The sequence below is a fragment of the Mangifera indica genome, unplaced genomic scaffold (genome assembly GCF_011075055.1).
Source record: "Mangifera indica cultivar Alphonso unplaced genomic scaffold, CATAS_Mindica_2.1 Un_0003, whole genome shotgun sequence".
Taxonomy (NCBI): Eukaryota; Viridiplantae; Streptophyta; class Magnoliopsida; order Sapindales; family Anacardiaceae; genus Mangifera; species Mangifera indica.
In genome coordinates, this window is record NW_025401095.1 from 479,790 (window position 1) to 502,880 (window position 23,091).

Consider the following 23,091-nt stretch of genomic DNA (forward strand, 5'->3'; position numbering starts at 1 on the left):
GTAGATCCATATTCTAAATCCAAGCTGTAGATTGTATGAAAGAAAATAGGGTCAAATAACAAAAGACATTAAGAAACTCAGCACATCATGATTGTTTAATGACTAATGGGATGTATTATTTACCTAATCAGGGTGATCAAATCTGCCATTATGGTAGGGACAGTGATTAGAGAAGTCACAAGGTGTTGTTCTATGGCTTCAAGGGCTGACTTAGCTTCAAACTTGGGAAGCAACACATGGCAACCTCCTATCATTAGCATGGCCATGGCAGAGGACAAACCACCAATGTGGCACAATGGGGCAGTATGCAAGTAAACCTGCATATTCAACACCATAAAGATGCAAGGTCATCATTGAGTTGTATCTATTGTTCAATCTAGCTCATATATGAAACTTCACTCAAGAAATTTTCAGCTCTTTATCCATCAGTATGGCTACTTAATTCATTCGAAATTTGAATGTTTATTAATATGTGGAAAGGCATACATCATCCTCACTGTAGCCAATGATGGCAATTTTTCCAAGAGATTGTACAACTAAAGATGAATGGCTTATTGTAACTCCCTTAGGCCTTCCAGTGGTTCCTACAATAAAGAAACAATCAAGACAAAATCAAATCCTCAAAGGTAGATTTTTTTGTGAGTTAAGGCCATTTACAGAAACTTGAAAAAATTATCTAAAAAGTCATGGCTTCACATTGTACTACCTCAGTCTCTGCATTTGCGAACATAACATTAAAATCCCTTCCCAAATTGTTTAAATGCAATCATAAGAAATGTTAAATTTTGCAAGCGGTTAAACTTTGTATGTATCATACGTTGAGGTTCAGGCCATATTCATGCTAGGAAGATCCTTCTGAGCTAAAATATTGATCCTTAGCATATAGCCTTTTAATAGAATTAGCGTCTACAAGTTTGTTTTTTTCTTCTAAATGACAGTTCCTCAGCTTACTGAGCAAGGATATGCAATAATTTTTCATCTCAAAAGACTTGCAATCTACAAAGCTTTCTTAAAAGGAAATTTGCAAAACAGACGTGGCATATCCATAGCTGCCTATACTGCCATCCCATTCATCTGCCTAAGGAACACAGGCTTTTCAAATTCTGCCTAAAGAAAACAGCCACTCTTCCTTCAACGTCCATTCATATGTGCTCTATGTGAATGATAGGTCAAAAATAAGAGAACTTGTACCTGAAGTGAAGCATATAATAACAGCACCCCCAGGTGCCCAGGAATAATTCAGTGGTGGAGATGTTAGACAGTGCTCCTTAATCATATCGGTAGTTAATACTGGCAAAATGAACAAAACAACAATGACATTATTAGAAGCAAATTACTGAAAGGTTAGTTATTGCATTAATTGAATACTTTGGTAAATATATGATTTACAGATTGCTGGAAACTACATACTGCTCCATGTTTTCATGAAATCAGAGCAAGAGGAGCCCAAAGACCCGTGCCATTGCAGAGAAGGTAAGTCATTACACTGCAGTTCCGAGTACCAATGACTGCAACTCTCATCAGTAACCAACATTACCGGTCTTATAGTTGCCATTGCCAACCTTGCTTCTTTGAAACTCTGCAATTTGATGAGGAGCTAATATTAGATATACAATACTATACAAGGTTATTCTTATGCAAATTTCACTTTTGAACCATCCCATATCATGTTAGACAAATACAATATGTGATAATATATGCGTTTCTCTAGTGGCCGGTTTAACTTCACAGAAGTTTGACATGTTTTTTACTTTGTATCTACTCTATCAAATTCAATTAGCCAAACCTAGATTATTGTTAGGACTCATATACAACTCTTGCAGGAAGAATAACCAAAGGAAGAAAATGTTCTTGAAGACACAAGGCAACAAGGTAAAAGAGCAAATGGCAAACTCTCAGTTGCATGGACCACCCAATATAGGGAGAACACGTGGCAAACAAGGAGAGACCTGAGCTATTAGGGGACATAAAAGCAGTGGAGAAGGAGAAAATCGTCAGCCATTTTACAGCAGAAATTGGGAAAATCAGGGGAGAGTGTTGGGCCTCTCGATGCCTTGCTTAATCTACCATTTCATTTCTACATAATTAGAGAAACACTAATCACTTTCCATTTTCTAAAACTGAACTTAATTTGTATTGCTGAATATTTTTCATTTTACATTCAGTGTTTAATATAATATTACAAATCCTAGAAACACTCTTGTTACATAAATCATTCTATTGATTTGTGTGATTTATACACTGTTGCTTGTGGTGAGGACTGCTGAGAAAGTTGAGTGGTTGCTGCTGTGTTGAGAAGGAACTGCAGGAGCAGGTTGTTTGAAGGACTGGAGAGGTTCTGCAGATTAAGAGGAGCCCAGATACCTATCAATTATCAATTCCTTTTTCCTAGCTTAAATGAATTTCATTTCATCCTTATCTAAATAAATTAAAATGTTGTGGTGAATATGTCACATAAGCATGCCATGTACAATTCCAGAAAAGAGTTTTAAATGGATTTGGACCATATAATTATGGCATAAATAAGATTATGTATATGTTAATAATAAATACAAAAGCTATAACATGGAAGCTTTATTATACAAATTTCAAAAATTAAAATATGCAAAAATATACTGATTTAAAAGTTTATCAGATTCTCCTTGCTAAATTGAACAAAGCTTCTTGTTCTGAATATTTGGATGGAATTTTCTATCTGGGTTCCCAAAAATGGAATTCTCAGTAATATACATTAATCACTATAGCTCAACCATTAAATTGGTTGGCACTTGCTCGATGCATATGCTTATTAATTGGCAAGGAAACCTCTAAACTTAATTCTATGCAGATTCTGCATTTTTTCGTTTTAAGAACTGTAGCTACACAGAAATATCAGAATTACTAGATCAATCTGTAAATCGAGGAATCAAACTGCTTTAAAAAGATTAATTTTTGAACCATGCACTTTCTGAAATGTGAAATACAAAATTGCTGAATTCAAGCCTCATAAAAATATTCTAAGTTCAGTGCTATGGATCTAACTTAACAGGTAGGATATTATATAGAATAGCAGTGGAAAAAAACTGGCAAATTCTAATTGTCCCAAGGAATCCAGGAAAAATATTTCCTAAACAAATTCTACAGGGAGAAAAAAAAACCTCTAGGAAATGGGCAATCAAGAAAATTTTCAAATATTTACATATAACTCCCCAGGTTCTAAATATCACTGCCATAGGAGCAAACTAATACTTACCCATCGATAATTTAAAGGAGCAGCTATGCATCCAATGTATGCAACAGCAAGTAACCACTCTAAATACAAGTCACTGGAAAACCACAGTTTGTGTTCATAAGCAATTGTCAACAAAATGAGAAAATTATTAGGCAATCATTACCATAAAATGAAAGGGCAAACAGTGAAGTGACAAACTGATGAGCTTAAAATAAGTAGATCTGATCAATATATTATAGCGTTCATCAGCAATTAGGAACAAAATGAGAAAATTATTAGACAATCATTACCATAAAATGAAAGGGCAACCACTGAAGTGACAAACTGATGAGCTTAAAATAAATAGATCTGATCAATATATTATTGCTTATACTTCAATATTTATTCACTCCAATGAAGATGATTTATGGTGAATTTGGAAAATTCTATAACACAATAAAAACTAAATATAAAAAGAAAAATACAGGCTTCCAAATTAGCCAAAGCTCTTTGATTTCTGTTCTGAAATATTTTGCTCCAAGAACACAGGATTTTGGAAAAAAAATGGTCATAATAACAAATGTTTAAAGATCTTTTATGAAAAAAAAATGCATTTGAAATTTTTCAGAGAAGCAATTAATATACTTTTTTTCCTCTCAAAGCACTCTCAAATGTTGTTATATCATATAATTGGAAGTGGACCTGTTAAAAGCGGAGACAGCAACAATGTCACCGGAGCGGAGGCCTAGCCGAAGCAGTCCACGCGCCAAACTCAACACGCCACGAACGAATTGCTCACCGGTTCTGCGGCGGTTGCCGAAGACGGTGACGACGGAATTCCGCTTGCGGTGGGCAAGGCCACTCAAACAGTTGCAAATATGAAACTGAGAGTAATTAGACATTGTGAACGGAGCTAAATCGGGAAATTAGGCAATTTCCTTTAAGAACAGGAATAGAGTACTCTTCGCACTTGCATTAACTTTCGTTCTATTTTTTGTTTGAGCAATGTTTTATGTAATTATTTTTTATATATAATTTATATATAGTAATATATTATTATATAATTAGATAATTTTATAATATATGTTATTATATGATAAAAATATTCAATCATATAATAATATCTCATCTGTGTATATAAATTATATATAAAAAATAAATACATATAATTTTATTGTTTTTCTTTTAACGTATATTTATTAAAAATCAAATAAAAAATGATATATTTTTAATTAAATTTATTAATATTTTGATTTATAAATTATTAAATTTACCATTAATATAATATTAGAGTATGTTATCCAAAAAAAGATTATAAAAAAAATGATTAAAAAATATATTATTGAAATAAATATTTAGTTAGCTTAAAAAAATAAATTTATTTTAAAAAGTTTAAACATAAAATTTTATGTCTATTTTAATTAATATTTTTAATTTTTTAATAATAAAATTAACCATTTTTATGTATAATTTTATATAAAAATAATAATATATTATTTTTATATTTTATAATTGAGAAATTAAAATAAATATCCATTTTGCCCCTCTTTAAATAAAAATGTTTTATTTTCCTATTCTTAAACAAAAGTAGGGGTGTTCAAAAATTTCCAATAACCGAACCGAAATAGTAACTGAACCGGTATTCGGACCGAAAAATAGGTTACCCATAAAACCGGTTCGGTTACCGGGTCAAAATATTACAAAAACCGAAAATTCAATTCGGTTTTCGGTTTACTCAAATTAAAAAATCGGTTAACCGATAACCGGTTCAATTTTCAAATTTAAAAAATAATAAAAAATTTATCCTAAAAATTGAAATTTACCCTTTTTTATTAACATAAAAAGTCAAAGGTTTATTTACAGAAAAAGGTTATTTTCTTTTCCTTTGCTTCCGGCTTTTTCTGTAATTTTTCCTTCTTTGTCTATCTCCAGCCACCTAGCCAGCCAGCTACTATGCAGAATTGTTGCAGTTGCAGTTGTAGTTGCAGAGCTATCCAAGAAGCAAGCAACCAAGGCTCAACACGTCTCATCTCCTTTTCTCTTCTTTTTCATTCTCTCTTCTTCATTTTTGCTTGCATTGCAACAATCTTCACTGCCATATTTTTTTCTCCTCTCTATTCTTTTCTTGCAGCAGATTTTTACCATTGATTTGGGCTTGCAAAAACATATTGAAACCCACCACAAACCGCCACAGCTCTCATAGGTGAGTATTCAATTGTAAAGTTCTTATTAAAAGCATGAAAGTTTGGTTTTCTTAGATTATTGCTTATATGTTTATGTAGATTTATATCCATAGCTCTTATAGGTGAGTATTCAATTGTTATCAAGGAAAAAGGAAGAAATTTGCTATTTCTTAATTCATAACATAATATTGATTATGAAAACTGTCATTCCTAATCCACATTTATATTTTTTCTGTCAAGTCTATTGATAATTTTAAACAAACATAATAAAAGTTTGAATTTAGATCTTTTTCTCTTGAAGTTTTAATGTTTCACCTTACCTATTTTAACTTTGCTGCTCTTTCTATCAAGCCCAATGTGAGAGACCAAGGCTGGTGCATTGTGTCATTCAATAAAATAGCATAGCTAGATTTTTAAGATGAAATCGAAGCAAAATTATTCCCCTGCCCTGATAATTACATACCCATATAAACTTATAAATTTAAAGAATGAAGTAATGATTTTACTAGTTTAGATTTCAATAGTCTTTTGATTAAGAGCTAAGTATCTCCACCTCTCTTTCTCCACAAAATCTACATCCAAGAATTTGGATTATTTTGTTTTTCTTTAACCCACAGTTCATACTTTTTTTAAATGTTTTATGTTAGCTTTTCTATCTACTGGGATGAGATTTGTTAGTTATTTGATGATTGATTAGGGTTAATGATTGAGTGATTATTAATGCCTATTAACATAATAATTGAGTGATTTGTTAGTTCTAGTTTTTCTTTAACGCACAGTTCATATGTTTGATGATTGAGTGATTATTAATGCCTATTATTAACATAATAATTTATTATTATTATAGATGTCGTCCATCGGTGATAACAGTGGGAATTCTGTAGCTCCATTACCAACTAAAGACCTCAAACGTGTAAGTTCTATAAAAACTAGGAAAAATGCTTCTGATATGTGGGATCATTTTACAAAAAATGATTGTGAAAATAAAGATGATGTTACAGCTTCATGTAATTATTGTGGGGCTATCCTTGTATGTTCTAGCAAAAGTGGTACTAGTTCTTTATGCAATCATTTAAGTAGATGTAAAAAATATCCTTTGAATGTGGAGGAAAAGAGACAAAAGATTTTAATATTTCAAAAACACACACATGATCTCTCAAGTGGTGTTGAGGCTACTTCCACATATCCTTCACTTTACTCTTGGAAGTTTGATCAAGATTTAATAAGACATGCTATAGCAAAAATGATCATTAGAGATGAGTTACCTTTTAGGTTTGTGGAGCGAGAAGGGTTTCGTGAAATGATGAGTGTGGCACAACCTAGATTTCAAGTTCCCTCACGTATTACTATGGCTAGAGATTGTTTTAAAATTTTTGTTGAGGAGAAAGAGAAGTTGAAGAATTTCTTTGTTAAGTTCCCTCATAGAGTTTGTCTCACCACTGATACATGGACATCTTGTCAGAACCTCAATTACATGTGTCTTACAGCTCATTTTATTGATGAGGATTGGAAACTAAACAAAAAAATTCTCAATTTTTGTCCTATTTCGAGTCATAAAGGTTTAACTATTGGCAAGACAATTGAGAGTTGTTTGCTTCAATGGAAAATTTCTAAGATACTCACCATAACTGTTGATAATGCAAGCTCTAATGATACAGGAATAAATTATCTTAAACAAAGGTTGGAACGTTGGAATAGTAGTGTATTGAATGGTGACTATCTTCATATGAGATGTTGTGCGCATATATTGAGTCTAACTATAAAAGAAGGGTTAAAAGATATGGATGACTCTATTTTTAGAATTCGTTCCGCCGTAAGGTATGTAAGGTCTTCTCCAATGAGATTGAAAAAGTTTAAAGATTGTGTAGAACAAGAAAAAATTGAAAGTAAAGGTTTGTTGGCTCTTGATGTTGAAACAAGATGGAACTCAACTTATTTGATGTTGGATATGGCTATAAAATTTCAGAGAGCATTTGACTTGTTAGAGCTTCAAGATAGTAAGTATCGAGCTGAGCTTAATGGGGATAAGTATAAGGGTGTTCCTACGCCTACTGATTGGGAATATGCCCGTTATTTGTTGCCTTTTCTAAAAATTTTTTATGATGCAACTCTACGTGTGTCTGGTTCTCTTTATGTTACAGGAAATGCATATATGAGAGAAATATATGGCATTGGGTTGAAGATTTTGACATGGTGTAAAAGCAGTGATCATAAATTATGTCAAATGGCTAAAAAGATGAAGGGAAAACATGACAAATATTGGGGGAATATTGATAATATTAACCTAATGTTATTCATTGCAGTGGTATTGGATCCTAAGTACAAGTTAGAGTATGTGAATTGGGTTATTAATCATTCCTATGATGTTGTTGATGCTGATAAGTTGAAAACAAAAATAAAAGAGACTTTGTATGCTTTATATGAAGAATACAGTTTGCTTAATATTTCTCATGGTATGCAATCAACTGAGGAATCTCAAGGTATGAGCAATGTTGATATTGGTGATGTAAATCTTGATCCTGAAGATTTCATGATGGTTATGTATAATGAAGAAAGGGTTGGACAACAAGCTATGCAACCTAAATCTGAGTTGGATAAATATCTAGCCGAAGACATTGATGATGATAGAGACAAGAAGTTTGATATCTTGAATTGGTGGAAAATGAACTCACCAAGATATCAAATTCTCTCTTTGGTAGCACGAGATGTTTTGGCTATGCCTGTTTCAACTGTTGCATCTGAGTCAGCTTTTAGTACTGGGGGTCGTGTATTAGATCCGTTTCGTAGCTCTCTTACTCCTAAGATGGTAGAGGCTCTTATTTGTGCACAAGATTGGATCCGAGGATCACGTGAACAATTTATAATTGAAGAAAGCTTGCAAGAGATAGCAAACATTGAATCAGGTAAAAAGTAAAATTATTCACAAACATGCATATATAATTTGTAAATTGTTTATGATACATGTTGTAAATATTATGATTGATTGTGATTTAAAAATATTTATATTAAATGATATAATCATGAAATGAGTTATTTATATCTTATGTATTATTTGTTTTTTATTTTTTGAAGAATTTTCACCCTCGCCAACGGAAACTACCACTATTCATTTGGAGGATGATTGATACAATCTCTCTAGTCTCAATGCCATTTTGTCATCTTCATGGTGAGTTATTCAATTCAATCTCATACTTTAGTCTCAAGTTTTTTTTTCTCTATTTATTTTTTTATTTTGTATGTTGTTCATTTAGTTACATAGTGATGGTTTAAAAAATTTATTGACTATATGTTCAACATCTTGGTATGTGAAATGAATGATATTGAATTTATATTTACGTGTAAGAGAGTTTTCTAATGCTAGTTTTTTTTAACTTATTTTTTTGATTCATTAATTATTTACAGGTTGAAGATATTGACGTAAAGTGCGAAAAGAATATGTTACCGATCTACACTTCTTCAATTTCCTAATTTATACTTATTTTGTAAATTAATTTAATACTCAATTGAATCATATTTGTATTTATTTATATTAAATATGGAATCATTTAAAATTTACTTAACTTTAGTGTTTAGTGAAAGCTAAAATTAGAAAAGAAAACAATTTATATTAAAAACTTAATTGAAATATTAATTGTTAAAATTCGGTTCAAAATTGGGTAACCGAAAATCCGGATCGGTTATCCAATAATTTCGGTTCGGTTATAATTCGGTTAATGTATAAAACGGTTCGGTTTCGGTTCGTGATTTTTATAAAACCGAAAATTCGGTTCGGTTTGTAAAACCGGTTAACCGGTTTTGTTCACCCCTAAACAAAAGTACTCACTTTTCAAACTTTCAAACAAAAATACCTAAAATACTTTTTAAAATACCAAAATTATTCTTTACCACTTCTATATAAACTCACTTACATATATTTCTCGTATCATTTAAATATTTACTCTCACTTTTATTTTAATTCAATATTTGATACTATAAATTCATTTGGAAGAAGAAAAATTAGTATTTTTAATTCAAATTAAAAGAAATCAATTAATGAAAAAAAGTTATTTATACACATCTTAACTCAAAACTTAATTTTATTTGTTAAAAAAATTTTAGACAAATATGGGGGGCATTATGATATTACACATTGTAATAAGGTTTTAAATGAAATTTTAGGAATATATAAATGCATTTCGATACAAAACAATATATGAGGGTATTAAATGAAATGTTATATAATTATAGAGGGTTAAATGAAATATTAAAAAAATATAGGGGTATTTTGATATTAAACAATATAAGAAGGTTTTAACTGAAATTTTAACAAATATATAGAGGCATATCAATACAAAATAACATATGAGAGTGTTAAATGAAATATTAAATAATTATAGGTGTTAGATGAAATTTTAGACAAATAAGGAGGTATTATGATATTAAACAGTGTAAAAAGATTTTAATTGAAATGTTAGGAATATATGAATGTATTTCGATACAAGTCAACATATAAGAGTGTTAAATTAAATTTGAGGTAATTAGACGGGGTTAAAAATATTAGAAAAATATAGGAAGTATTTTAATATTAAACATTGTAAGAAAATTTTAAATGAAATATTAAGAATATATAAACGTATTTCGATATAAAACAACACATAAGAGTGTTAACGGTAATATTAGATAATTATAAGGGGTCAAAAAATATTAAAAAATATGAGGATATTTTAATATTAAATATTGTAAGAAGGTTTTAAATAAAATATTCATAATATATAGATATAATTCAATACAAGACAATATATGAGAGTGTTAACTGTAATATTAGATAATTATAGGGGATTAAATGAAATATTAAAAAAATATAAGAGATATTTTGATATTAAATATTGTAAGAAGGTTTTAAATGAAAAGCCAAAGGACTGTTTCCCACCCAAGGTATGCTGATTTTTCAAAGTTCTCTCTATTTACTTTGAAAGTACCATTTACCTACCTATGGCTAGTTCAAATTAATGAAACCCTAACCCCTAAAAATTTTATCTAATTTTTCCCCCTAAAAGTTTAAAAACTAACATTTTCTTCCCCAACCGAAGTTTGAAAAAATCACATTTTCCCCCTAGGGTTTAGTTTCAAAATCCAATCACCTTTGTCGGTGCCATTATCGGTCGTCTCTCTCTCCTGACGGCTCCCTATCCTCCGACAAGTTGTCTCACCTCTACCTAGCTCCTTCAGTGTCCAAAATATCGTTTGGAAAGAGAAATCATCTTCCCATACGAGATCAATCAATCTCGTCTTCATCATCTGGGATGATGATTGTCTTCCCGAACGAAGACGAGTCATCTTCCCAAAGGAAGACAAATTGTCTCGTCTTTGTCTGGGAAGATGATTTCTTTTTTCAGATGACGTTTTTAGACATCAAAGGGGTTGGGTTGGAGGTGAGGCACAGGTCAGAGGATGGAGAGCCATTGAGAGGGAGAGACGGCCGACGATGGTGTAGGAGAAGGTGATCAGATTTTGAAACTAAACCCTAAGGGGGAAATATCATTTTTTCAAACTTAGTTTAGGGAAGAAAAGTTAGTTTTTAAAATTTTAGGAGGGGAAATGAAATCATATTTAAGTTTACTTTAATATTAAATATAAAATAACAATTTTGCTCTTAAAATTAACAGATTTAAATTGTCATGGGTGGGGTAAATGGTATTTTCAAAGTTAACGAGGGAAACTTTGGGAAATCAACATACTTTGGGTGGGAAATAATCCTATGGCTTAAATGAAATGTTAGGAATATATAAAAATATTTTAATAAAATATAGGAGCATATTAATACAAAACAATATTTGAGAGAGTTAAATAAAATTGCAAATAAATATAAGGGGTAGTATGAAATTAGACACAACATAAGGATGCTAAATACAATACGCAGATAATGAGAGAGCATTTACGATATTATAAGAATATCATGTTCGTATATGTCATAGTCAATAATGTATTTTATTATTTTATAATATATTAGGGAGTTAGAAAAAATATAAGGCTCATTTAGATATTAACTAAGATATGAAATTAACATTTTAGTTTCAGCTAATGTATAGAGGTAGTTAATGACATGTTGGGAAATTAGAGATGACATATGTATCAATAAATGGTTATTGTAGATTTTTTTTTATAAATTCTAATTTTTTCTCAAAATTTTTCATTATAAGATTGATAGTTAAAATGGTTGGGTATGTTTCATTTGTTTACAAGGAGAATGAATCCAATGTGATAAAAACATAATAAATTATGTTGGAGGTTGTAAACAATTGGTTAAAATTCTCTCTAGAACAATATTTAAATGATTTATCCAATTTTTGAGTGAATATTGCGGTATTGATTCAATCAAAAACTATATTTAACTATATATGAAACCAAGAAGAATTGAGCTCAACTATCCTATAAAGATTGAAAATAATAAAGATGTCCAAAGCTTTATTGACATGTCTCAATACTTCAAAGAATGTATTTATGTTTTTATTACATGTGCCCTGATCAAAGGACAACAAGAAAAAGATAAAGAAGAAATTAGTAAAGTGAAAAAAGAATTTGATTGGGAAGACTTGATTGATTTTAATAATGATGCATTTTATATTGTTAATGAATGGGCTCTTAGAGATAAAGAGAGGGTTTCAAACTAAGGTGACTTTAAGGGAAATGAGATGATTGATATTCTTCTTAATGACACAGACTTCGAGGAGATGTCACATGTTAACTGTGATATAAATAGTCAGCAACTTAAAGATCCTATTATGGGTGAGAAAAATTATTCAAGACCGTTTTTTTACTATGTCTCCACTGATCCATTTAAATAGCTTTCTGATTTTTCTCTACAACCTTCAATATCGTCAAGTGATGTAGGATCGATTTAAAAGGGAAATATTGTAAAACTTGATGATATTTTTAGTGACAAAAAACACTTAAAAGATGTTGTGGATTAATTTGCACTTGAGAAAGGATTTCAATACAAAGTGCTTAAGTTTGACACAAGGAGATGAAGATTAAGTGTCATGATGAAAAATACCAATAGTATCTAACGAGAAGTAGAGTCAAACCCCATCAAGTCTTTTGAATTGGTAAAATGAATCAAACTCACATATGTTCAGTTGATCAGATAATGTCACATTATAGATAAACTAAGGCTCGGGCTTTAGGTTAATTAATAAGGTCAAAATTTATATTGATTGATTGAATTTATCGACTTAAAGAAATCATTATTGACATCACGAATAGGCATAAAATTGACATTTCATATTCATAGGTGTGGCAGGTAAGAAACTAGGTTTTAAATTCACTGAGGGGCTTATTGAAAGAATTATTTATGTTATTACTTGATTATTGCTATAACTTAGAGCGTGTTAATCTGGGAATCGTGACAGCTATAGAAATAGACGATGAACATCGATTTAAGTTTTTGTTTTTATGGCATTGGGATGTTTCGTCCATTCATTTAAACAATATATTCGACCTGTTATTTGCATTGATACTATTTTCTTTAAAGGTCGATATCTCGGACATTTATTTTTTAAAGTAGGTCTCAATGGTAATAACCAGATATACCCAATTGCCTTTTGATATCGGTAAAAAAGAAGATCATGATACGTGGTGTTGGTTTTTGACGAAGGTTAAAGAATGCATCAATGAAATACCAAGTTGGCAATAATCTCATATCGATATTATGTTATATACTTTGCAATGGCTGACGTCTTTCCAGATATATACCATGGGTGTTGTTGTCGTCACCTCTTCTATAACATACGATCAAAGTATAAATACAACTCACGGGTAACATGTTTATATATGTACAAAAATTTTATACTGATTAACATTTTATAAATTTTGAAAATAAAGTGTTCATATTATTTACAAACTTGCAAGTTGCGTGTTTATATTGAAAAGCTGTAAAGTCATATACAGAAGCAGATTTTGAGGTTATAATGAGATCTCTTGATGTAGTGTATCCTCAAATTGGGGTTTACGTACGTAAGATGGGGTTTCACTAATGGAGTAGGGCACATTTTTTGGGACTTTGATATAACATAATGACAATTAACATTACAGAGTCATTTAATATCCTCGTCAGACAAGCACAGGGTCTACGCATCACAATGTTTATCGAGTTCATTTAGGGCACATTACAACAATGGTTTTAAAAAAGAAGAAACCATGAAAGTACGTATGGAGTTAATGCTAATTATATATTTGAGCATGTCTATTGCTTTTTCCAAATTATAGATGAATACCTTAATTATGTTATCCCATAGACAGAAAAGATACTTAACTGCCATGTGTTGAAAGCTATGCATTTGGAGGTTTGCCCAATTACAAATGTTCGGTATTAGGTTTTAGGTAGTGGTGGATACATGAGCATTGTAGACTTTACTTAAATGTCTTGTATGTGTAAGAAGTTTCAGCTTTCACATATTCCATGTAAACATGTTGTTACTATTACAAGACATATAAGGCTTACCAATGTGAATGCATAGGTTCATCATTTCTTTACCACTGAGTACTACTATGTAATGATGTGGAACCTATCAATCCACTTAGAAACCAATAAGAATAGTTGTAGTCCTTGAAGAAAGAGTTATCCTGCCCTATCCCTCTCTCTCCCCCCCCCCCCCCCCCCCTCCCCTGTTCTTAATTATGGTCGATCAGGTCGCCTTTCAAATAGAAATTGACGTCCTTCACAAGGGAAGATAGTTACACCCAAGGTTTGTAGTTGGTGTAAGCAACTAGGGCATGTTCAAACACAATGCAAAAGTCCAACACCAGTTCCAAGCTCTGTCCTGCAAGGTTCATCTAAAATAGATAAAAGAACGAGATCTTCACAAACTTCTGTTTAGTTTTATTAATTATATGATTTATGTATTTGTTAAAATGATATGTAATCAATGTACTTTGATTAATATTTCATTTGAGTACTTGTGTTCATATGGGATGTAATATATTTAGTATGAATAATGTTTTAATTATATAGTTGTTATAATGAACATTATCTATGTAATTGTTAAAATAAACATTTTGTTGTTTGATTAATTTGAAGAGTTTAGTTTATCTAAATGAGTTTTTTTTAAATTAAAATTACGCAAACATTGCCGCCAAGCCCATTTTATATAAATACTAAGCATTTCAATGTAAAAAAATTTTTGAGAACTTTAACATTTTTACTAGAAAGCCTTAATGTTTTTATTCTTCTTAATTCCTTTATCCATTCTCATGTGTTTACAGAGTGGTGGTGGAGTTCCAAGGTTTGTGGATTTATCCTTTATGCCTTGGTTATGTTTGTATTCCAATTTGATGTCATTTTAGTATATGTGTGTATTGTTTTCTTTGTCTTGGCAAAGAGTTGTATAAAAATTACAGAATTTTCATTGTCATTTTCTTCCATTTTTGATTATCTTATCTTGATCAATATTTGTACAATATATGATAATATGATAGTTTAAAGTGTTATAAATACTTTTGTATGAAGCTACATTGGAATTGCATTTAGGGCGTAATTTGAAGAAATTGTAAGGTAGTGCAATTTGAAGTGAACAGTATTTTCTAATAATAAAATAAAACTGATAAAATAGAAAAAACCTGAAATCAAATCCTTTACCAATAAATTATCGTAAATAAATATATACATAATAATTCAGAAATCGGTAAAATAAATAATGATAAATACAAATATATATCTGTGATATACTCAATTTTGTGAAAATACAATTGCAAAGGCAAAAGCCAAAGCATAGAGAAGGCCGACTCTCAGGAAAGTCTAAGCTCTATGAAAGAGTTATACATTTTATGAAGCGTAACATAAAAATGTCAAAATCAACGGAACCCTCACCCCGTTGGAGAACACCCCCTGTTCCACCGTAACATCAAGTGATCTATTCGTGGTGTACGCCTAAAAGTGATCCAAAAACTCGTCACCTCTAATGATACTGGTATGAATGTCGTATAGTGTGACCCCCTTATATCTGCCTATGTACTATACCTTGGAGTTGTAAATGGTGATTGACCAATCATGAAAATCAATGACTCCGACAACCCAATGGGCACAGTCAAAGTTTATAGGGATGAAAACTTATAAACATTGGGAAATTATAATTGATACACGTGTTGTGTATGAGTTAACTAAAGTAAATTAAAACTTATAAACAAAAACTCATGATTTGTAAAACAAATCGAGGGTGTAATCTGCCTTTACCATATTCATGAATAGTTCAGGCCATTCGTACTCTTTGGTGGTGTGATACTTCGATTATCAAATGCCATTCCAATATGCCTCACAAAGAAGGTATGGGTCATCATCCAACTCTATGGAACGATGGTCTACTGTTCATGCTAGTGTTGATGTATTAGTGCCAAGAAAGAATCTACATGCTAAAATAGATATATAAAACTTGAATTATATTATTTTTTGATGAGTATATAAAACATTTAACCAAATTCAATGGATATAGCAACTTACATCGTCAGTCAGCCACTCGCGCAACTAACAATAATCCTCCAAAAAAATGTCTTTGGACTTCGCTCTAACGTTTTAAACCTTATGGTTGTCGGATGCTATAGCTCTGATGTACCACGTGAGGAAAAATTCCTCACGCTCTACAGTAGAGGATGGAATGGTCCAAATTTGTCACTTCCTGTTTGGTTTGATTGGATTTAATATGGGGTATGAACGAACGAACCCTTCTGGAGACCCTACAATGAGCAATCGACACTAATTGAAAAATCACATAAAATTGTTAATTCAATATTTAATTTTAATTAACGAATACAATTAAATCGTTAATGTTATCTTATCGATGTACGACAGAGGAGGTTTAGCGAGGGAATCCACCATTGTTGTCAAGTCAACCGTCTGTATCCCCGAGATGGACTAAGAAAGTAATTTTATATTATCAGTGATAAATATATATACGAAAATATACAAATTATAATAGATATATTTTATCTTCCTCTCTATGTGAAATAACCTTTAATAACTTGTCCCTTTGTGAACTAATGTCAACGACCCTTTTATTGAAGTTGGGGATCCTAACAATTAACCACAACTGCTCATCTTAAAAAGAAAAAAAACATTTTAAATATACATAATAATATTAATAGCAAATTGATCAATAACATTTTATATAAAATATAATAACAACAATAATTTACAAACCTCAAGTGGGGGATGTGATGTAACCGAAGTGCCAACTGAAACCCCCTTATGATTAGTACCCTATACAAATATATAAAATAAATTGATGAATAACAGTTCAAAAAAATATAGTAACAACGATAAATAACAAACCTTGGATGAAAGAGGTAATGTAACCGAAGAGCTAATCGATACCCTCTCATATCAGTACCTTATACGAATAATAATAATAATATTTTGATCAATAACATTTTATATAAAATATAATAACAATATTTTATATAAAATATCATTAAAACAATTAATTACAAACCTCAAATGGGAACATGATGGAATCGAAAGGTTAATAGATGAGACCCTCTTAACACTATCGTAAGTACCTTATACGAAATTAATATACAAGTTAGAGAAACAGGTAAATAAAACTTATAAGAGAAATAAATGAGATGTAGCTTGGTCACCTGATCAATTAGAGCTGTTCATGTATGCATGACGATATCTTCCAAACAAGTCTTACAATCCTCTAATCGAGACATTTGAGAAAAATCTGCTCTCACAAGATAGACATCTTATCTCGTAAACAGGATATCTCACTTAATATCATATTATCCCAACAAGACAACGCAGTATCTAATAAGGATAGATAGGTGATGCAATGAGTGGACACTCATGTGTAGGGTAATCGATAGCATGCTTCTGAACCTAAAGAAGATGTGTAGTCTCAACGGCTAAGGTCTCAACAACAGGACATATGGTATGCTCTATGATAGGGGGTTGAATAGGTTTATTAGGTGTCTTAGGACTAACAGTTTGTATATCAATAGGTGGCATCACTGGAGATGTTTTATTTCCTACTAAATGTGGCGTCGAAAAAGATGAGGAGGAATACGGTTCCAACATACCTGTGTACACAAAAATGTTGGCATACCGTGCTCTAGCCTCCTCAATCGATGACAATTGAGCAAGAAAGTAATATCATCATATTCATTCACATATATAATTCAACTTATTTGCAATAATCATAGTATCAATTAACTAATTAATTAACAATTACATACCTTATCATCAGTGAAACACAGTTCCCATATGACTCCAACTAGAAGCATCTCACATATGCCCCCTGAACATCCATAGAGATACATGGACATCAACCAAGTCCACCCAATTATACAGGGTGTCGATCGTTTCATTTTTCCAATACTGCAATGTAAATATTAATGATTAAATTTAATTAAAATTTTTCCTTGCCAATCAATATAGATAATTAACAAATATACATTTATCTACAATGCAAGGGGGAATTCGTAAATGTCATATTTATGCATGTTAGGCATTTGGCCGAAGCAAATTTTGTCACTCACTTGAGACATTAACTAGGATGTCATTTCCCACACCGGAACACCCCACGGATAGGAATCAAACCTGTCCAAGTGATTGACCAACTAGAGATATTATGCAAATATCTTCTTTTGTCGATTATTCCCTAGTAACACCATATGCAAACAATACAATATGGTCATTTTGACAGCGTTAATGTCATCATCCCCATGGCCCAGTCAAGAAAACATGCTCTACACCCTGATACTGCACCTTCTGACATCCCCAAAAATAAGTAACTCTAATCCTATGTTCGAATTTGTGTAGAATATATGATGAAAGTGTAATAATCTGATTGAATGATAACCTAATCATAAGTGCAAACTCGAATCAACTGAATCTCACGTCAACCCCATTTATCTTGAATCAAAACTCATCCCTGTCTAAGCCCCGATATAACTGTCATAGCAGAAATGCGTGCATCAACACTCCACTAAACCTGGTGTCTAGTAATTGAAGGATATGCGCAAAGCACATCCTCTCAAACAACTATAGCTACTCTAATGTCAATGTAGAACTAATCTTCGATACTGTGGTTCGTTGGACACAACATGTCACCATTACTCAAAAGTGTCATGACTTATCCGGTATTCTTAATTCCTCAACACCACATTTTCTTTTATGAGAAATATTCTGTTAAATAATTAAAATTTATCAAAATTTAATAAAAAACAAATATAAAAACAGAAATAAAAATGATAAATATAGTAAAAAACAAACCTAAAATTTGAAAACTACATGTTGAAAGATCCTAAAATGACAAAAACTGAAAAATCGAACAAAAATTCAAACATTACATGTGAAAAGACCCTAGATTTAAAAAAAAAAACCAAAAACTGTAGTAAAATTGAAACTGCACGTCCAAAAACTTTATAATGACAAATATCAAAAAACAAAACTAAAATTTGAAAACTACACACTAAAATATCCTAAAATATCAAAAACTAAAAAATCGTTCAAAAATTACAAGTCAAAATACTCTAGAATGACAAAAATAAAAAAACAGACTTGAATTTTGAAAACTAAATTTTGAAATATCCTTGAATGATAAAAACCAAAAAATCAATCTAAAATTCGAAAATACATGTCCAAATATCTTAGAATGACAACAATACAAAACAGGACTAAAATTTAAAAACTACATGTCTAGAAAACTTAAAATTACAAATATCAGAAAACAAAACTCAAATTCGAAAACTACACGTTAAAATTTTCTAGAATGTCAAAAATAGAAAAATCACTTAGAAATTCAAAAATTACAAATCAAAATATCGTAGAATGACAAAAAATAAAAAAAGGGACCTGAATTTTAAAAACTAGACGTTGAAATACCTTCAAATGATAAAAACAAAAAAATCGATTTGAAATTTGAAAAGTACATATCGAAATGCCTTAGAATAACAACATTCAAAAAATGACTAAAATTTGAAAACTATACATCCAAAAGCCTTAGAATGACAAATACCAAAAAATGAAAATGAAATTCGAAAACTACACGTTAAAATACTTTTGAATGTCAAAAACTTAAAAATCACTCAAAAATTCGAAAAATACGAGTTGAAATACCCTAAAATGACAAAAATTAAAAAAACAAATCTAAATTTCGAAAACTAAATGTTAAGATTCTTTGGAATAGAAAAACCTAAAAAATCAATCTGAAATTTGAAAAGTATATGTTGAAATACCCTAGAATGACAACAAACGAAATATTGGATTAAAATTTGGAAACTATACGTCCAAAAACCTTAAAATGACAAATATCAAAAAACAAAACTAAAATTCAAAAACGATACATTGAAATACCCTAGATTGTCAAAAACTGAAAAATCGCTCGAAAATTTAAAAATTACAAGTTGAAATATCCTAAAATGACAAAAATAAAAAAGGACCTGAATTTTGAAAATTAAATGTTGAAATACCCTAAAATAATAAAAATTGAAAAATAGATTTGAAATTCAAAAGTTACATATCAAATAACCCAAGTATGAGAGCTATTGAAAAACCAATATAAAATTCGAAAACTATATTTTGAAAAACCCTATAATAATAAAAATTAAAAAACAGAGTTGAAATTTGAAAACATCTCCAAAAATTCTAAAATGAAAATATCAAAAAATGGATTGAAAATTCTAAAACTATACGTTCAATTATGTTATAATGACAAATACCGAAAAGTTGATCTGAAAATCAAAAAATGCATGTCAAAAACCCTAGAAATCACAAAAATCGAAAAATAGATGTAATATTCGAAAACTATATGCCCAAAAACTCAAGATTTAGAAAAATATCAATTTGCCTCCTTAACATTTTCTTTCTCTCTCATAGGTCCTAAATGTTTAGAACAATATCAATTTGCCCCCAACATTTTCTCATTCTCCCACATGTCCAAAATGTTGAAAAAATTACTATTTCTCCCCCACGAGGGTTCCTATTGGTCTAACTGTTTAAAAAATCAACATTTCCCCCCTCCCCCATGATTCCCCCCTGTCGTTCCGTGGGAAATTGTTTCAAATCTTGCAATTTCCCCTTTCCCCCATGGTTCCCGCATATATCTCCTAGCATACCTGCTGTTTAAAAACTCGCATTTGCCCCCCTCTCTCATGTCATCGATTCAATCCAAGGGATATTTCTCAAACTCGAGATCCCCAAGTTGACTTTCAACTTCAAAATCGATCGATTATTTAATCAAAACAATAATTTTTGGCTACCGTTTTAATAAAAAATGATTGTATAATAATCATAAACTAATTCATCTAAAACAACTAAGAATCAATTATTCAAATTGAAGAACACTAACTAAAATTGCCTAAATGTTACTCTAATCTATCAAATCTAAACATAAAAATGATTTAAACAAGGTAAGAGATAATTTACTCACCTTTTTGGTCATTTTCATCATCATAAAATGTCAACGATTCGATCGAAATTTCGAAGTTGCCATGCCATGGGAGACCTTTGGAAGTGTATGTGGGAATTCAATTTTTGTGAACAGTGAGTTGGGAAAATTTTGGATGAGAATTTAATTTTTTTAGGTTTATATATAAGGGTATTTTGGTAATTTCAGAGAAATAAGTATATTTTTTAAGTACAATAATATGAGATAATTTCACTTAAACCCCTTATGGTTAAGTGTTTATTTTAATATCTCTTTATAATTATATGATTATTTTTTTAATTTTTAATTATTTAATTATATAATAATATATTATTATTATTTATACGTACAATTAAAGTCTTTTGAAAAGAATTTAGTGGAGGTTGAAAGAGCGGTACTGTTATGTGGATATTGAATCTTGTCTGTTCGGTAGACGTACTTGTGATGGAATTTGATTGGAGGATTCGATTTCTACTTATCTTTTCCCAATTATTTGCCCACAATTGAATGAAGGTTGAGGTACGTATCTGATTTCTCACCCAAGGTTTGGGAAAATCACAATCTCCACCAAAAATCTAACTAAATTAGTCAAAAAGGGCCCCAAGCCCTGTCACAGTTACAAACAGGTAAATGAAATTTAATTATTTTGAAATTATGATATTACCCTTAACTGTAGTCACCACTAATTAGATCAGACTTTATTATCATAAAGGTAGTATTATGTACATCACTTTTATGTATAATTTTATATATAAATAATAATATATCATTATATAATTAAATATAAAAAATATTTAATTATATAATAATATATCATTATTTATATATAAAATTATATACATAATTTTATTATTATTATAATCGTATAAAAAAGATGTGTATCTTAAGGGATCGCACTAGCCAAGGTGTTATCTCATTAGATATAGTCATACTATATCTGAAAAGGTGCAATTGACAACCCATACCACTGGAATAACATTAAATAGGTGATTCAATTTCTAAATACCGCAACAACTTCTGCAAATTGGCTACGCAAAAAATTCATGAGAAATAAGCACATTAAATCAACAATCAATATTCATAAACCCAGCAAAGACAGTGCAAAAATTCAAACTCAAGTAAGAGAAATTTATACCCATAAGAGCCACCGATTAGAAGAGAAAATCCAACCGCGGAAATAAAAAAAAAATTTGGACCATTTCTCAACTCGTGTGTGTCATCCTTGCGTGGGGGTCATGCTAATCCTTTCTGTATCGTTCCAATTTTATTGAATGTCTCCAAGAGACATTCTCTTGCTGCATCGCCTTTGTTTATAAACCATTGCACTGTTTCTTAACTGAACAACGTGGGATAGTTCGTTTCCAACTAAATGACACATTCATTTTTCATGTAATGTGACCTTTTGACTTTTAAATGAATGGCTTCCCATTCAAGGTATAGTAAAATTCTAAAATATTATTTTTCAATTTTCAAAAACTCAAATATCTATCCATGAAACAAAATTCTTTTAAAAATATCAATGAAGATTAAAGGTAACACTGTTATTTACTAAAAAAATTTTAAAAATTAAAGTTTTATCATATTTTAAAAATCTCGTAATTTCCCCTTACTCAAAGTTTAAAAAATAATAATTTCCCCCCTCAAGTTTTTTCCTCTTCTCTCTAATAACGATCTATTATCTCCAATTGTTAATCGTCCTCCATCCACCTTATCTCCCCTCCCAATTTCTCTCCCTTTGCTCTTCGGTGACTTTTTAGATGAAAATCATATGGAAATCCATGTGTTTTAAAACACCGATATGTGTTTTCAAGAGTCAAAATGATGTATTACATGTTTCTACCTATCATAGGACCCATAGAATATATTCCATGTGCAGATCCGTGCATCACATAGTTGCCACATGCCGGAAAATGGGTTTCACACATCGAAAATAGTGTCTCACGCATTGTCACCAAAACACAGTACTACGCACCAAAACACGCCAAGTCGACATCACACATGCTTTCACACCCCAAAACGATGACGCATATGCCTCCACATGTTGAAACAATGCATGCACAGGCGTTCAAGCGCTAGGGATGAGCCACAAGCGCCAACACGTGTCTAGAGAAGTTTCTCGTATGGGAGAAGTATCTCATGCGCCTCCACGTGCTCATAATCGCCAGAAAACCTCTATTTACCATTGATCATTGTTGACCGATCAACAATGATGGGTCAAACTTTGACCAATTGACTCAGGTGGCTGTTGACTGGTTTGGGTCAACCCAATTGACCACAAGTTGATCTATTGACCAACTAGTTTGGACAACCCGTTGACTAA

The 23,091-nt window shown here is 30.9% G+C and overlaps 1 protein-coding gene and 1 non-coding gene across 8 annotated transcripts in view; both read right to left on the reverse strand.

The window, feature by feature from the left end:
- Nucleotides 1-23,091, reverse strand: part of LOC123205303 (2-succinylbenzoate--CoA ligase, chloroplastic/peroxisomal-like) — a 43,417-nt gene that overhangs the window by 16,637 nt on the left and 3,689 nt on the right. For 3 of the 7 annotated variants that reach the window (XM_044622233.1, XM_044622236.1, XM_044622237.1), the window contains 3 exons: nt 1,192-1,290; nt 487-584; nt 124-317 (listed from right to left, as the gene is read on the reverse strand). In XM_044622233.1, coding sequence (XP_044478168.1) covers nt 124-317; nt 487-584; nt 1,192-1,290 — 391 coding nt within the window. Of the gene's footprint in view, nt 1-123; nt 318-486; nt 585-1,191; nt 1,291-1,410; nt 1,580-2,240; nt 2,339-3,232; nt 3,306-3,892; nt 4,188-23,091 lie in introns of those variants that run through there. The other 4 variants (XM_044622231.1, XM_044622230.1, XM_044622232.1 and 1 more) reach the window with 3 other exon arrangements.
- On the reverse strand, nt 21,956-22,057 carry LOC123205353. Its single transcript, XR_006499841.1, has one exon. It is a non-coding gene; the product is annotated as a U6 spliceosomal RNA (small nuclear RNA).